The sequence below is a fragment of the Thamnophis sirtalis genome, unplaced genomic scaffold (genome assembly GCF_051295495.1).
Source record: "Thamnophis sirtalis isolate CommonGarterSnake01/CBP01778 unplaced genomic scaffold, rThaSir2_p1.2 scaffold_7, whole genome shotgun sequence".
Lineage (NCBI taxonomy): Eukaryota > Metazoa > Chordata > Lepidosauria > Squamata > Natricidae > Thamnophis > Thamnophis sirtalis.
Window position 1 is genome coordinate 74,560,876 of NW_028261387.1, and position 16,722 is coordinate 74,577,597.

General features: G+C 37.5%; 1 protein-coding gene across 12 annotated transcripts in view; it reads right to left on the reverse strand.

Moving 5' to 3' along the window:
- Positions 1–16,722, reverse strand: part of ZMYND8 (zinc finger MYND-type containing 8) — a 97,757-nt gene that overhangs the window by 6,325 nt on the left and 74,710 nt on the right. For 10 of the 12 annotated variants that reach the window (XM_087720432.1, XM_087720425.1, XM_087720424.1 and 7 more), the window contains 9 exons: positions 16,416–16,568; positions 15,579–16,076; positions 11,077–11,475; positions 9,586–9,776; positions 6,804–6,884; positions 4,045–4,123; positions 3,358–3,597; positions 3,109–3,266; positions 1,295–1,384 (listed from right to left, as the gene is read on the reverse strand). In XM_087720432.1, the coding sequence (XP_087576558.1) occupies positions 1,295–1,384; positions 3,109–3,266; positions 3,358–3,597; positions 4,045–4,123; positions 6,804–6,884; positions 9,586–9,776; positions 11,077–11,475; positions 15,579–16,076; positions 16,416–16,568 (1,889 nt within the window). The remainder of the gene's footprint in view (positions 1–1,294; positions 1,385–3,108; positions 3,267–3,357; positions 3,598–4,044; positions 4,124–6,803; positions 6,885–9,585; positions 9,777–11,076; positions 11,476–15,578; positions 16,077–16,415; positions 16,569–16,722) is intronic. The other 2 variants (XM_087720434.1, XM_087720435.1) reach the window with 1 other exon arrangement.

Below are 16,722 nucleotides of genomic sequence, written 5' to 3' on the forward strand. Positions count from 1 at the left end.
TGTCATTAATGTTCTGCCCATTTTACTTTCTCCTTCATTCCACAGGGCTACATACCATGAGGATTTTAAAAAGAGAAGATGGTATTTATGCAGTTGTGTTTACCTCTCTAGTAAATTTCCAATTCTAGAACTCAATGAAGCATTGTCTGAATTGCCTGAAAAATCTATTCCAGAATACTGTTATGACTCCTTGGAAAAACCAGTAGTTCCAAGAAACTGTTTGGAAAAGCAAGCTGAATTTGTCCTCTACCCCTGCACAGATGGAGATTGACTGCAAGTCCTACCTTAACCAGGCAGTGGTCCATTCATGACAATGGGAATTCACCCATGAATCATTCTTTCAGCCAAAATAAAAGACCAACCGAGTATGTCAGCAGTCTGCTTTGCCTCTAAGATCCAATGTCATAAAATGTCACAGTTGCTATGAATTCCTGAGTCATACCAGACAGTCCAGGCTGAAATTGATGTGGAAATCTCCTAGAATCTAGAATTCTATAAGCCACCCAGATTTACTTACTTAATTGAGAAAGTATATAAATAAATCAGTGAATTTCTTAATGAGCTGGTTGTTATATACAGCCATATTTCCTCTCCATCTAACTTCCTCTAGCTTGCCTAATTACTGAAACAGGTCCTCTTGCCTCATCCAACTAGATTTGTTTATACAAGCCAGCTTTCGTCCATGATCAAATCATGAAATGTTTCCAATTCTGTTGTTTATTTATGTGTCACAGAAAAGAAGCAAAGGTGAATTCTATGTGGAACTGAAACGATTCACTGGGAAAACTAAGTTGTCAGATTAGCTAGAAAAAGAAACTAACTGCAAATTTCACTTTCTATCTAGTGATATATTGACTTTCAACTTCTACCTTTTTATATCCTACCACCATCAAAATACTAGCCTTTTGACAAAACCCTTACCACCATGTACTTACTACTAGCCCCTGATGCTTCTTAGTCAATCAATTAATTATAGCACATGAAGATTCCTAAGTTTAATACAATTTTGAAATTACACAAAACACCACAGATGAAGAATAGCATAGCTTTCCCTAAAGTGCTTCAGAAACTATAATAGTAATATAGAATTTTAAATCAATAAATAAAACTTGAATCTTTGATTGTCCTAGATGACAATGTATGGTGTAAAAGAAATGGAAATGTATAGCAAAATAAATCATTTTGCACAGCAAATTGAGTTAAGACCAGTGAATTCATATTGTGGTAACACAGGAGAAAACCCATCCTCCCTCCAAAATAAATGAGCTGTTTCAATGGCAAAAACAGTACTTACAATTGTGGGTTGAGTAGTTGGTATATAGGTAGTGGTCTGCGATACCTGGACCAACTTTATAGGCTGGCTGCTTGTCACACCTGTTGCTATCTGCAGAGACAGCACAGGTAACCAGAGTGAAAGGTTCAGTTTTTATGTCAATGCCACCTATTTATTAACATGGTTTTAGGTTTAGATCTTGCCTTTCCTAAATGGAAGGACTGCCTCTGACTGCTGGGGGAAGAGGGGAAATGATTTTTATAGATTCCTCCTCTCTGCTGTACCAAAAAACCCATCAATCTGCTATGGGAGACAAGGAAGAGTTGAGAGATCTTCCTGAAGCCTGAGACATAGTGCTAGGTATTGTGATAGATGAGAATCAGCTAAAAATTATCTTCTATCCATCTTTTGGTTCTTAGTGAAACTTGCTCACAAATGTTCTCCATTTGTGAAACCAAACTCTGGATTTAACCCATAAAAATGTCAGTGCTTGGCTTTAAAAAAAAACCTTACAGTTTAATGAATTCACAGGTTACAGTTTTATAAATAAAAGCAAAATTTAAAATATGAAAGTGAGCAATGCATACAATTTGATGTTTCAAACATATATAACAATCATGTGAATGCAATTTGAGATTTCCAAAGAAAAATATTTCATGATAAGAAACCTATCACAGAGAGCACAGTACAATTACAAGTAAGGTAATTGGGTATCTATTTAGCAATTTCTTGTTAAAAAATATAACATTTTTCAGTGTCTTTCATTCTAAATATGCTTTGGGCCATCCTTTCTTTCTCTCTAGAATGCACAAGACCTATGATTCCTTTCCTTAGAATAAAGCAAGACAATTAAATTATATAGTTTTGTAAGAGATACTGACTTCTTGAGGTGTAGCTCAGTGGTGGGATTCAAATTTCTTTACTACTGGTTCTGTGGGCATGGCTTGGTGGCCGTGTTGTGGCTTGGTGGGCGTGGCAGGGGAAGGATACTGTAAAATCTCTATTCCCTCCCCACTCCTGGAGAAGGATACTGCAAAATCCCCATTCCCTCCCGATCAGCTGGGACTTGAGAGGCAGAGAATAGATTGAAGCGGGCCAGTCAGTGGTGGTATTTACCGGTTCTCCGAACTACCGGTTCTCCAGAATTGATCAGAACCTGCTAAATACTATCTCTGGTGTAACTGAGATAAAATGTCATGATAAAAGAGTTTATTTTTTCAACAGAATGTACTATTGTGCTTTAAGAAAAACTAATAGGGACATACAAGAATGGATAGAAATCAGAAATGTACTTGTTAATAAAGTTTTATTGTAACTGCTAGTTTTGTTTTAATAAGAAAGCCAGGACCCATATTTGACCCATACAAGATAGAGAACAATAATAGTTATCTATATACGATTAGCAATTCTAGTATCTATAGAATCTGCAGAAAAGTAAGGATACTGAATTAAATAAAGATGTGGGTAATACTTTCAAAACTCAGCTTTCAGCACTTGACAGGAAAACTTGTGTGTATGTGTGTATTTCAAAATAAGAGAAGTCTGAGGGATATTTGTGATGAGCCTGAGCAGTCACTACATCCCAAGTGGGTGGAAACAGGGCAAAATCACATGAGAATTCTTATGCCATGATTTTAAAAAAAAAAGAGTAGCACATACAACATTAGATACAACTTTGAACCCTAAGAACTAACTCGGTAAAAGGGGAAAATAAAGAGAAAGGTATTTCATCAGCCCGCAATAAAATAAAATAAAATAAAATCCCATTTATTGCTTTGTACAGCTTTTAAAAATAAACCTTAAAGCAAGGCTGCACCATGGAAGGACATACTTACCGTAACACTTTCCTTGCTTTTTTCCACAACTGCTTCTTTTTCCTTTGGAGCATTGGTTGCTTCTGTAGGCGCAGGCTGTGCACTGGAACCAGGTTGGGACGCTTTGTTTAATGTTTCTGAATTAACTTCACTATCTGTCTCTTGCTGGGTTGCAGTAGCTAAAATAAAAACCAAGAGAGTTTAAAAATGGAGGTGAGATTCATTCACAAATAGATAAACAGTGTAACTGTAGAAACACTAGCCATTTACCTGATTGTGTACAAGACTTCATATGTTCTGGCCAATGAGCTTGTTGGCAAGGATAGTCACAATAGCTGGTATTCCAACAACAGTAAAAGATGGCCTCTTTTTTGCAGTTGGCACACCACTGCTTCTTTTTGGTCTCATCCACAGCTTGTTGCTTTTCTAATTCCAGCTGTTTCTTCACTTCAGCGATTAAACGGTCTCTTTCTTGCTCTAAGCTTTGTCTCATTTCAGCCATTGTGAGTTCTAGGTAACAGATGAACACCATGTAATCTAACAGTATTTAAATGGCCTATCTGTTAAGTAATAAAATGGTAAGCTACCTTAAGTGAAATAAGAGTTGCTGATTTATTACAATAAAGGCAGACAAATGTAGACTATAATGTGCATAAATAAAAAATAAACATGGAAGTTCTTAAGATCTTTTACAATAAGATTACATATTGTATAAGATCTTAAGAACTTCCATTTTTTTTATTTTTGAAACAATCCACTATTTTTTAGGTATCATTCAAGAAATAATTGCCAAACAATTTAGAAGGTTTATTAGCTATCATGATGACATACTGTGACAACTGAGCTAGACTTCTATAATTGATTATATAAGTGGAAAACAGATCCGCACAAATATTCCTTTACATACTGGACCATGAACCCCCAAAATATTTAACAAAAATAATGTTATTTTTATACCCAGATTATGTTTCATTTCTGAGAGCTCTTGCTGATGTAACCACTGAAGCTTTTCAATTTCAATTCTCAGACGACGAATCTAAAATATTAAAAAAAGAATAACAACAGGAGTGTCAGTCAAAATAGAATGAAATCCTTCTTTCTCCTCTACCCCCACATTTCTTTCTGAGGGGGAACTCTTTAAATCAAATCTGGGTGCATAGGGAAGAGGGAGGGAGAGAGACCATGAAAGGAAATCCAATTGCACGGATGACAATCTTTATTTAGAAACTAATCACTTTCATGGAAAAATATCTTGGTGTTGTTAATAAGATCAGAATAACTATGCTTCCTATAAATTGTGCAAAATAAGTAATGGCATCTACTCTTTCTCCCAATGGAATAAAGAGAAAGGAGGGCAAATGTGCATGAATCAAAAAGTGGAATAAAGCTATTCCCAAAGACATATACTTGTTTCTCCTGCATTATAGTAAATACTATCCCTCGCAACACAAAGTTGTATTGTATTGTATTCGGTACGTAATCCGATATAATGATAGTGTGAATTAAGTATTTCCAAATGTTAACTGGATCTTGGATAATTTGTACAATAGAAGGCTTTACTAGCTTTTCTGGTAGAGGTACAAGAAAAATCTTTAAAAACTGAGTTTGCTGTATCTGTCATGAAGTAGTGTTATTATACTGTTTCTTTTAGCATAGAAAGTCTCAGCCATATGAAATACATTCTTTATTTTACTGTGCTCTCTCATGCATACTACATCTGATTAATAATTTCAAGTGTTGACATAACAAGAGAGACAGAAACAAAAGGTTTGAAATAGGGATGTACAACTTTCATTAATTTCAGACTTGGCTGTTTTGTTATTCCTCTAACTTTCAGGGCTCCAGCCTAGATTACTCTGAAAGGTTTACAAAATTTCAATACTTAAGGTGAAAAAAACAAAAGAACATATAATCTGCAATATTCCTGAAAACATATAACACATTTTTTTTCAGGAGCAGTTATAAGCCTTCCATTCCAGGTCTTCATGGCCCTCCAAAATGTTAATAAGACAGGACTGGCTAGAACTCTGAGGATAATTTATATTGTGTGGGAGGAGGGAACTTCGCCAAGAAGGAGTAATGGTCACAATCAGAGTAGTAATTGCTCAGCAAGGCTTTCTTTTTGGATTTCATTGGATGGATGCATTTTATATGAAGTAGGGAGTCAAAGTGCTTTAAAGTGTGCTACCAACACATTCAATTGCTGGAGGAGGCCAGTGTAGTTCCTGCAGCAGAGATTTTATATGCAGAAACTAAATTGAACTTGTTACTAGTTAGGCCCGCGATGGTGAACCTATGGCACACGTGCCATAGGTGGCACGCAGAGCCATTTGTCAGCTGGCCAGCGCGCATGCGTACACTGCCCAGCTGAGTTCAGCCTTTTTTAAAGGCATTTTTTTGCCCTCCCAGGGCTCTAGAGGCTTTATAGGAGCCTGGGGAGGGTGAAAAGAGCTTCCCTGAAACCTCCGGAGCGCAAAAAAACTGGCCCTATGGGCAAACCAGAAGTTCGGGAATGGACTTCTGCTCGTAGGGCTGGTTTAAGCCCTCCAGAGGCTTCAAGGAAGCTCTTTTCACCCTCCCCAGGGGGAAAGAGGGGCATTTTCGCCCTCCCCGGGCTCCTATAAAGCCTGTAGAGCCTGGGAGGGCAAAAAAAGCATGCAAAAAATGGGGGGGAGTGCCTCTCATGCGCGCATGCGCACTGGGGGGGTTACACATTGCATTATGGGTACAGCACGCCCATGCATGACCCCCCTGCGCTCCCCCCCTCTTATGGCACGCAAGCCAAAAAAGGTTCGCCATCGCTGAGCTAGGCTGTAGCATTTTGAACTCAATTTTGTGAACGGTTAAGGACAGCTCTCTATAAAATCAGATAAAATAACCAGTTATGTGCCAAGGCCTGCACTCCCAAGTGGAGGGAGTCAAGTCAAGTACTCACATGGACTATTCAATTAATATAACTGCTTCCCATATATTTAAGTATCTCCCTTTCTGTCACATTAAAATTGTATTGATACCAATTTGTGAAAAGAGTCTAGAGATTATAATCAAGCCTTTTAAGAACTGTCAATGATACTCAAGCCATAGGTATATACTCTTGATTTAACACAAATATTATATTTTAAGGGTAAGATTTTTAACTGTAGCTTAAATGCAGCTCCAAAGAAAACCCTTGGAAAACCCCATCTAGTAACAGAACTAAAAAATATATATCAAAACAAACAACAAAAACATAAGAATTACAACACACTTCATGCTAGAGGAATATGAAACTCCAAACACATTACCATAGCAAGGTATACCGCCATTTATCACAATTTCACACTATAACCAGATTTTAACAGCTTCCCAGACAGCTAACAGGGAGAGAGCCAGTCTAATGTCAGGGAGGAGGTGGGGCAATGCTGTTCTAAAGAAGAAGGGACAATCTTTTGCGAGGTGCCCAAAGAGAGTCCAATCTACTAGATCTAATTGGATGAGCAGAAACCATTGGGAATACTGGTTCCAAAGACATCGAGGTCACAAGTCATGTAGGGTTTTATAAGTAACATCCAGGATTTTGAACTGAATGTGGAAAGTAACTAACAATATAGCAGTTCTGACAGTAGGAGTATCACATAGTAATAATAAGTGGCACACTAGCCACTGCCTCCATGATCAGTTGTAGCTTCTAGGTGGCTTTCAAGGACAGCCCCACGTAGACAGTAAAGAATACGAACCTCAGCAATTGTGCTTCCAGTAGTATTTTTTGAAAGGTCATTATATATCTCAGTCATGGTTCCTTTTATAGCATCCATCATCTGTTAAAAGAAAAAATACAGAATTAAATATTTATTTACTGGGAAGAGCTCCGTCAATTTTGTTTACCCCAGATATGATGAAAAGGATTATACTGGAATATAAAATGGTTGTTATAGATTTCATAGCTAAAGGTTTCCCCGCACCTGCGCGCTAGTCATTTCTGGCTCTAGGGGCCATTTCTAAGCTGAAGACCCAGCGTTGTCCAAAGACGTCTCCGTGGTCAAGTGGCCGGCATGACTAAATGCTGAAGGTGCACGGAACGCTGTTACCTTCCCACCAAAGGTGATCCCTATTTTTCTATTTACATTTTTACATGTTTTCAAACTGCTAGGTTGGCAGAAGCTGGGAAAAGTAATGGGAGCTCACTCTGTTACACAGCACTAGGGATTCGAACCACTGAACTGCCGACCTTCTGATCGACAAGCTCGGCATCTTAGCCACTGAGCCACATTAATTTGCCATTCCAGAGTTAAATGATACTCCCAAGCAACTGAGCCTGATGAAGAGCAATGACTGTGTTTCCATCCCCACATTTAAAGCACAAGTATTAGTTTAAGCAGCATCCTCCCCACTTCCAAGCTTACCACTGCTTTCACTTGACAAACAAAAGCAGCCGCTCTATCTCCAACAGCTACCTAGTAATGTATTCTATAGGAAACCATCTGACATTGTGCCTTAACATCTGTTTTAAAAAAAACTACAGAGGAGACTTGGCAAAAGTAGACCCTATAATCTCTTTGCTTGCTTTAAAATCTGTATTTGGGTATCGTGCCTTTTATATCAAAGTAGGTAATATATAGCCCAGATCAGAGGGAAGACTAAAACATTATTTGACTTTGTCTTGCTCTTCAAGTGAGCAACCTAGATAACTTGAGGGTTATTGTTCATTTTGCATTCTAAACCTTTTGTTCTCAATGCTATAATCTAAACTCGATGAAAGACTATCTATCAGTTCTGTAATAAGACTTAGAATTAGCCTTGAATATTAAAAATAGCCTGTTCCATGTCAAAGAAACTATGGTCGACTGGGTGAAACATTTTGGTTATAAGGTGGAATTGGCTAAGTGGGAAAAACTTTGGATACTTAATCAGAAATTAACAATGGCTACGGCATATAAAGAAAATCTTTATAAGATGTTCTATACATGGCATCTCCCCCCAGCACGGCTCTCCAAAATGTTTAAAAATCTGGCCCCAAATTATTGGAAGTGTAAAAAAAACACCAGGCACTTTTGATCATATGTGGTAGACGTGCAATGAGGCAAAAAAATATTGGAAAATGATTCAATTATGTTTAGAACAAATGGTGGGAGACCAAATCTTGTTTAAACCAGAAATTTTTCTCCTAGGTATAATACCGGAGGGGTTTAAGAAAGATACACTTTATCTAATTATACATGTATTAACTGCGGCACGCATAACTTATGCACAATATTGGAAAAAAGAAAATACACCATCAGAGCTAGATATAATCAGAAAAGTATTGGCCTTGCTGAAGCTGATAGCCTCACTCTTGAACTTAAAAATAAAGAGGTATCAGAATATTTTGAAGTCTGGAACAGATTTTATGATTGGTATAAGACAAGGTGACAAGACTAGAACAAACTGTATATATTGTGATTGGACAGAAGGATAGACAATGCATTAAGTAGGCTAATTGTTAATGGTTGAGACTAGCTGTATATAATATGAATGTATGGTCACTTCGACTTTGCGGTACTGCATGTTTTAAATGTAAAAATAATTAAAATATATTTTAAAAAATAGCATGTTCCTAGGAAGAGCATAATCAAGGGAAATTTGACATAGTTCCACTAAGCTCTATAGGGACCAGGTTTAAATTCTCACCATAACAGAATATTTGTCTCTGAGGAGTAAGTACGCGCTGGCAGAGAAGGTGACTTTCTCTCTCTCTCTCTCTCTCTCTCTCTCTCTCTCTCTCTGTGCGTGTGTGTGTGTGTGCATTAAGTAAATGAGATGGAGGGGGAATAGAAAAGATATGTCTGCTCTAGGCAAATGAACCAGGGAAGCAGGCCTGCCAAGACTGGCCCTGTCCACTTTTCTTATGTAGTTATAACAATCTTTTATCATAAAATAAATCCCTCATCCATCTTCTAATGTATTACACACACACACATGCGCACACACACACACACACAGCACAGATATATAGATTTGATGGGGAGAATAAGGATTTATTCAAAACAAGTTTGACTCCTGGTGACTTTACAGGCGTGACCATATAGATATTTTCAACAGTATGGAATCCCTTCTTTCTCTCTCTCTCCCTCCCTCCCTCCGTCCCTGTGTGTGTGTGTGTGTGTGTGTGTGTGTGTGTGTGTGTGGTAATTTTTTCATATAGCCTATACCCCTGCTATCTCCAATCCAAGTACTAAGTACTAATCGTGCCTAACCCTGCTTAGTTTCTCAGCCTAAAAATATTGGTGTCAAACCCACAATGCTTTGGTTGATGTTTTGCCCTTCTTATCCAAAAAAACACAGAACAGTAAAAAAAAAATACACATTTTCTGGGTATACCTTAGGGAGACAACTTAAAATGTTGCTGTTAAGTTCTTCTGTGAGCGCAAATGTTAATCTTATCCGTGAGGATGGAGAAAATCCAAAGGTGATTTAAAGGTACATGTTAAAAATGCATTAATTGAAATCAAGCATTAAATAACCCTTTTTTTAAAAGCTTACTTTACTAGTATACTTAGCAATATCTGCAGCCACATCTGCTGAAGCTGTTGCTATTGGCAAGTCTGTATTAACTGAAGATGAAAGTGTATTTGCTGATCCAGAACTGGTTACTATAGAAACAGGCTGAGTGCTTGTAACCAGGGTGATAGTTGACGTTGAAGTACTCTGAGTAATTTCTTTTTGCTGTACAGCTGGAATACAAAACAAATCTGAAAATGAGTTACTATATATTTCAAGGCATTTGGAAAATTAAAAACAGGCCACCTCTGAAATAATTATTATTTGGTAGTTTTTCAGTTTAGTTACTAGAACTATACTATTCAATCTGTGAATGATGTTATTAGCAGGTAAGACCAGCCGTAAGATAAGACAGGAACATAAGACATATTTTAGTGAGTACACATGCTGATTTTATCAGCTGTAAAATGCCCTGCAGGCGTTCACCAATTATTAATTAATAAGGCAATATGTTTATAAGGACCAACTAGAACACGGGTGTCAAACTCACAGCGTCATGTTGCCATCACGTGATGTGTTTCCCCTTCACAGAGCTAAGGTGGGTGTGGGCAGCACATGACGCATCCAGCCCACACGGGCTGCCAGTTTGACACCCCTAAACTATAACATTACAAAATCATTTAAAAGGTTTGAGTGTAAAATCAAAGTGGCAGTGGAAAAAAAGAAGAGGTAGTTCCAAAGACTGCAATATTTAAATTTCTTAAAACAAAATACAGGCAATATAAACTAGTTTTGTTATATACTATATATCATAATATATACTAGTATATCATAAATATTAAAAATATCTGAAAGACTGCTGGTACAAATACAATCATAACTGTCCCTTAATATACAATATTAAGAGGTTTATTTAAAGAGAGTTCAGCCCATAATCGAAGGAGGAGATAGATTCATTTTTTTCTTTCTCCTGCAATCTCCTCCCACCCCTGCCTCCATTCTAACTCTGAAGGGGCCAGGAATCACTTGTGAAGAAAGGATGGTCAGAGAAAATAACCACTTCATCCTACATAAGAGAAGCATCTACTGGTTTCAAAATACTTTCATATTTGAGAGGCGGTTTTCCTTTTATAGGGTGGTGTATCTAGATCAGGGGTGTCAAGCCTGCGGCCCACAGGCCAGATGCACCACGCGCTGGCCATGCCCAGTTTAGCAAAGGTGGGGGGAGTCATGATATGTCACGTGACGCCGTGAATTTGACACCCCTGATCTAGATTCAACTTATCACTAACCACAGTGTTATTATCATAATAACCTGTGTTCTTATATTATTTTTATGTTAAATCCACTCGGTTAATTAGATCATCGATAAAAGGACTGGGCAATTCATATTCCAACTGAAAGGTTTCTTAGTATATATAGTTGTGGAATGTTTGATGATCTCCTCATTTTTGTGCAATTCATATTTGAGGTCTGGGCACAACTATTGTGAACGTATTGCAATGAGCAGACATTAGGAAAGGCGGGCAATACCTTTCACTGCCTGTCTTGTCTGGTATCTTGTTCCTTGAGAAGACTGAGCCGGCGGCTGCTGCTGCTGATTTTGCTGCTGCTGTTGCTGTTGTTGTTGTTGTTGCTGCTGCTGCTGCCTCTGTACCTTCTGCATATGCCATTTCTGGGAGGAAGTCTGAAATTTGTTTGAAGAATTCCACACTACCCGCTGCACAGCTGGGACGGTTTCCTTTGGTAGGAGAGGTCTCTGTTTTTTTACTGGACTTCCAGTAGCTGCCGCTGGAGTGCTGACAGCAGAAGCAGCGCTTGTTGTAGCTGTAACACCGGCTGGGGGTGTCTGAGATGCTGATCGAGTAAGCACCTGAGTTTCAACTGGAGGCTGACTGTTGACGCTTGAAGGAACTGGGGTTTTAGCTGCAGCTAACCAGATTTAAAAAAAAAAACCAAGAACAAAGATTTATTGAAAATTCAGTGTTATAAGGGAATATAATAAAATATTGATTCCCAAGTATTTGATTCTTTGTTATCAAGTGGAAAGTCTACTGTTTTAAATTTAGATTTAGAAAGAATTTTGCAAAAATAGAGTTTCACCCACAAGTATGATTAAATGAAAATAAATACTGTATATAATTTGCTTAGAGAGTTTTCAACTTTTTGTTTTGGCTCTTCATTCCTGTACTCTCCTGTCATTTTTACTCTCTTGTATTATACATATGTCCTGTTTTTAATTATTTTTGTGATGGATTTATATTTATCCATGGTATCAGAGTCTGAAATCATCTTCAGATTTTGAAACAATAAAACTGAAATCAAGGCATTTTCAAAGTTTGCCTTCCCAGGATAAGAAGTTTCAGGAACAATCTACCAAATGAAATATTAAACTTCTTTATACATCACTTCACCAATACAGATGATCCAGTTGGTATCACTACACAGCGATACCAACAGGTACATATTACCACAGAATAGTAGTTTCAAACCATTTTAATTTAGTGGGCAATGAAGTAGGCAGTAAAATCATATGGTGCATCATTTGATGTCTCACTTAATAAGTGTGAGTGAATTGCTTAACGACCATGGTGTAAACGAGGCTGTAAGTCCATCATGGTCACATGTCTCACTTAACAAATGTGCCACTTACTAACAAAGTTGCTGGTCCCAACTGCAGTCATCAAGCAATAAGGGAAACCTTTAAACCCTTAGCTATATTAGCATTCATATTTAGCATGACACATATATCCATTCTATATACCATCAATTACACTTAATTGTGTCTCTGAGCAGAGGTTCATATGTCTATTCTTTCCTTAACTTTTAATTCTCTTAAGGAATGACTCCTGGATCTTTTGAATGTTTCCTTTTGAAACAATGTTAAGTTATAAGTGCTAGGATATTTCTTGCAGATGAACATTCTTATGGAAGGTGACACAGATTACTAAATTCTAATATCTTCAGAACTTTAAAATAACCACAGGTTAGACACATGAACTATACTTAATAGAAATAAATTCAATGTTTTTACTTAGGAAAAGAAATTAAATGCAGAATAGGCAACATAGGTGAAAGAAATCTTGCAATTATACTTAATGATGAACTGAGTGTAAGTCAGTAGTGTGATATGGCTGAATAAAAAGTAAGTGCAATTTTTAAAATGTTTTTTAACCTACCTTCATTAGTTTTTGTATATTAGCTGAAGGTGGCAAACATCCTCCCCCCCCCTCCAACAACAACCTGGTGAGATGGGTTGGACGCCAAGAGAATGACTGGCCCAAAGTCACTTATCCAGTTTTTCATGCTTAAGGCAGGACTAAAACTCACAACCTCCGGTTTCAAGGCCAACCACTACACCAATTATAATATGCTTCTTATGCTTCTTAGATTTTAAGAGAAAAACGTGATTTCAAAAATGTCTTAGAAAAATGAACATAGCTGAAGGATAATCATGAAGTCCAATTCTATTCAATTCTACTTATGATAGGCAATTTATAAAACATAATCAATGCTTCTTTGACACTATTTAGATTAGAACAGTCAGAACAGCATATGCCAAATAGCTATCACACATGTGGATTCCTTATGTAAGCACAAGAGGCAAGGTTTGACTGAAACACAAACACAGACACTGCATGCCCTTGAGCCTTATCTACTCTTTCTCAGAAGCCATGAACTTCTCCCTTGCAATATTGTTTAAAGAGAAACAGATGCTTTGAAGATCCCATTCTACTAACCCCTCCCTTTCAATTGTTTAAAAATATTTCTGAACTAAAAGGTGGATTTAATCAGAACTGACATTTGTGGCTGTGGTGAGTTGGAATAAGAACTCTGTTTCAATCAATATGTATGTTTACTTATTTTAGGGATAGTAGTGCTATAAGCTTCTTTAGGTGTACTTTTCTGTACCTCTCACATATTGTGCCAGTCAGGGGATAATTGGCCAGAGTTCATGTCTTGTTGAGAGGAAGAGAGAGTCAAGGATATGTATTGCCATAATTCTTTAACTCTTCCTACTGTAAAAGCATGATCAGCTTGATAGAATAACAATTAGAGACTCAACTCAATTTCAAAGAAGTTTCAAAGAAATGCTATGTTATATTTCCAAGAATGTGTTTGAAATGTTTTGAAATCATGAAAGATACCCAGTGCTTGTGGCTATTTTCTTTAATAGTTAGTTATAAAGCAGTTCTTTATTTAGGATTTTCTTGCACACAGACTATCCTTGATTACTTTATTATGTAATATCTATACAGCTTTGTGGTTCTTGCTCTTGCCATTACTGGGCAAGAGACCAGTAATTGGCTGTAAACTGCTAGCTCTGAACTCATAAAATGATTATTTGGACCTTTTCCAGTTTGTTGGTTTTCTAAGTAATTCTTTAGCCATGAGAATGCCAATTGAGAAGTATGGGAATTTTTTTCTGACTGGGAATCCAAACTGACCTAAGTCCCAATACTGTATTGTAATATTGTGCAACTGATGTAACTTATTTTCTTTACCCTCTCCATATATTTGGTTTAATGACTCCAGCTTCTTTTACTGACTCATTCTGAAAAATGAGCCAGAGTCGCTTGTTTGAATAAAACCCTAAACAAGCCACAGGAGGAACAGTTTGTAGTTTCTTAATCACACCCATTTGTTGACTACTACAGTACAATTAGATTTTCTATACCATTTCACCCAATTGGCTTATATTATTTCCCTTTTCACATTATTCCCCTCTCTCGTGCTTTTTTCTTTTTCTTTTCCTACACAGACGGTCATGGTTAACTAAAGTACCTGGAATCGGAATTTACATTGCTACGTTATGTAGTTGTAAAGTACAACATGTGGACCATATTTATAAGTGATGGCAAATTCTGTTAACAACAGATGTAAGTTCCCATTGCTGTTTTTACATGAGGACCATATATTGTTAAGTGAAAACCTCTTTGCAACTTCCTGCCAGCTTCCAAAAAGTAAAGTCAATGGGGAAACTGGCAAGAAGTTGCAAGTGCCAGGCGGTTTATAAGGAGGTTGGTAGGCAGCTAAGTGGCTGTAGCCCAGTGAGGGAGGGTGCATGGGTGCTTGGAAAGGTATGGGTGGGTGTACAAGTTGCTGACAAGATGCAATGCAAGCACAGCAGGACTAATGGAGACTGTGTATGCGAGGGCAGTGGAACTAAAGTAAGGTGTGCAAGTTGCTGGCAAGGCATGGGTGGGGATAGCTGCTGCTTAGGTGAAGGAAACAATGGGTGCAAGGATGGCAGACATTGTGCCATGTGAGCACAAAGGGACTGGAGGAAAGTGCGTGAATGGTCAGCAAGGCACAAGCACTGTGGGATTGGGGTAGAGTTGGCTGGCAAGATGTGGCAGGGCAGGGCTGTTGACAGAAAGAGGAGGGTGCAGATCGCCAACACGTTGTGGTCCAAGTATAAAGGGTGTGGGGTGTGTGAGGCACAGCGCAGCAATAGTGGGTCAGGGTGCAAGTAACCCCAGAGCCACAGTGTGGCAAGTCTAAAGAGTCCCATGCATGGCTGGGAGGGTTAGACTAGTGAAGAGAAAGCAGGAAAAATGACAAGGAAGAGCTAGGCGATGAGGGGCAGCCATAAATGTGGGCTGGCTGGCCTGAATTTTTATCATGTGACCATGAAGGTGCTGCAATTGGCTGGAAGTCCATTTCTTTCAGTGCCATCATAACTTTGAACAGTCACTGAACAAATGGACCTTAAAGCAGCACTACTTATACTACTTGTACTGACTTGCTGGAGTAGTCTTTTTTTATATTCCTCAAGTACTTTTGTACCTGAAGACATCTTTGGATTATCTTGAGGTTGCTAACTCCTTCCTATTATATAAGAGTTTCTTTTATGTAAAAGTCATATAAGTTTTGGTTGCACAAAGGTAGAAGAACACAACAGATCCATTTTTAAATAAATTGTTTTCATCAGTCTAGAAATACAAAAAATATTCTATTAAGGACTTTCAGGACAGCTCTGAAAGTGGTATTCAGTATTTTCATGATCAAGAAAAAATGTTAAAGTATCCTACCTTCTTGTTTAGGAGGCGATTCCTTGGCTTCTTTTTTGTTTTTTCGTCCCTCACGGCCACACTGGTCTTCACCTAAATCAATAACTAGCTCATTTTCAGAATCAGAATCTAGACCGAGATGCACTGTTGGTGAGTCTGTCTCTTCTTTAGTTTTCAGTTTTTCCTTTGTGGGATGTGACAAACTTTTCCCCTTTTCTGAAAGCTCTTTATCAGAGTCTACATTTGCCTTCTCTTTGACAGGGCTATTTATTTTCTCCACTTCTGAGCTCGTACTTTTAATTTCCTCTTTTTCTTCTGTTGGAGTTGGTGGCTTTAGTTTTTTTTTCACAACTAAAGATTCTTTATCACTTCTTATACCTTCTTTTTCTTCTTCTTCCTGATCATTTTTGGATTTCTGTTCATCATCACTAATATATTCACTATCACTGGAGTCTGACTTTTCAGAATCCTCTGAGTCACTATGCTCTACTGCAACATCTTCAGATATTTCATTGATTCCTAATAATAAAAAAGAAACATTTTTACCTCATTTGTTTCCAATAGCTTATAGTTTAAAAGTAAAGCCATGTGATCAGTGAACATGTATATAACATATCTAATCATAGCAGCCCATTGATTTCAAATCTTACAAAATCCTGTGAAAGAAAATCCTTCATATTTTAATACTATATGGAAGTAGCATTTGCTTGTTCAAAAATCAGAACATGAAGGGCTCTGAATCCTGGCTTCTTTGGATAAAGAGCTAATACTGTATCATTATACTATATTTATGAAGTATTGACAAAAAGAATGTATTTGGTGGCTATACAATCAACCATATCAAATGCATACACATACCTAGTTGTGCTTTACAACTCTCTATTGTTTTGTCCAAATTCATATGGAATCTGCTGCGAATTTGTCGTTTTGGTGAAATCAGTGGCACAGGAGTAGATTGCTGCTGGACTGATTCACTCAACTCTTTCAGATCCATTTCAGCTTTACTACGATCTAGAATATTAAGTTAAAAATATTTCCATTAAGTAACTGAATTTTAAACAAACACAAACTAATTTAATTACATTCATTAACTATTATTAATGATTACTACGGCAAATATTGGAAGTACGATTAGAAGCTTACAATAGCTTATTTTAGGACACGA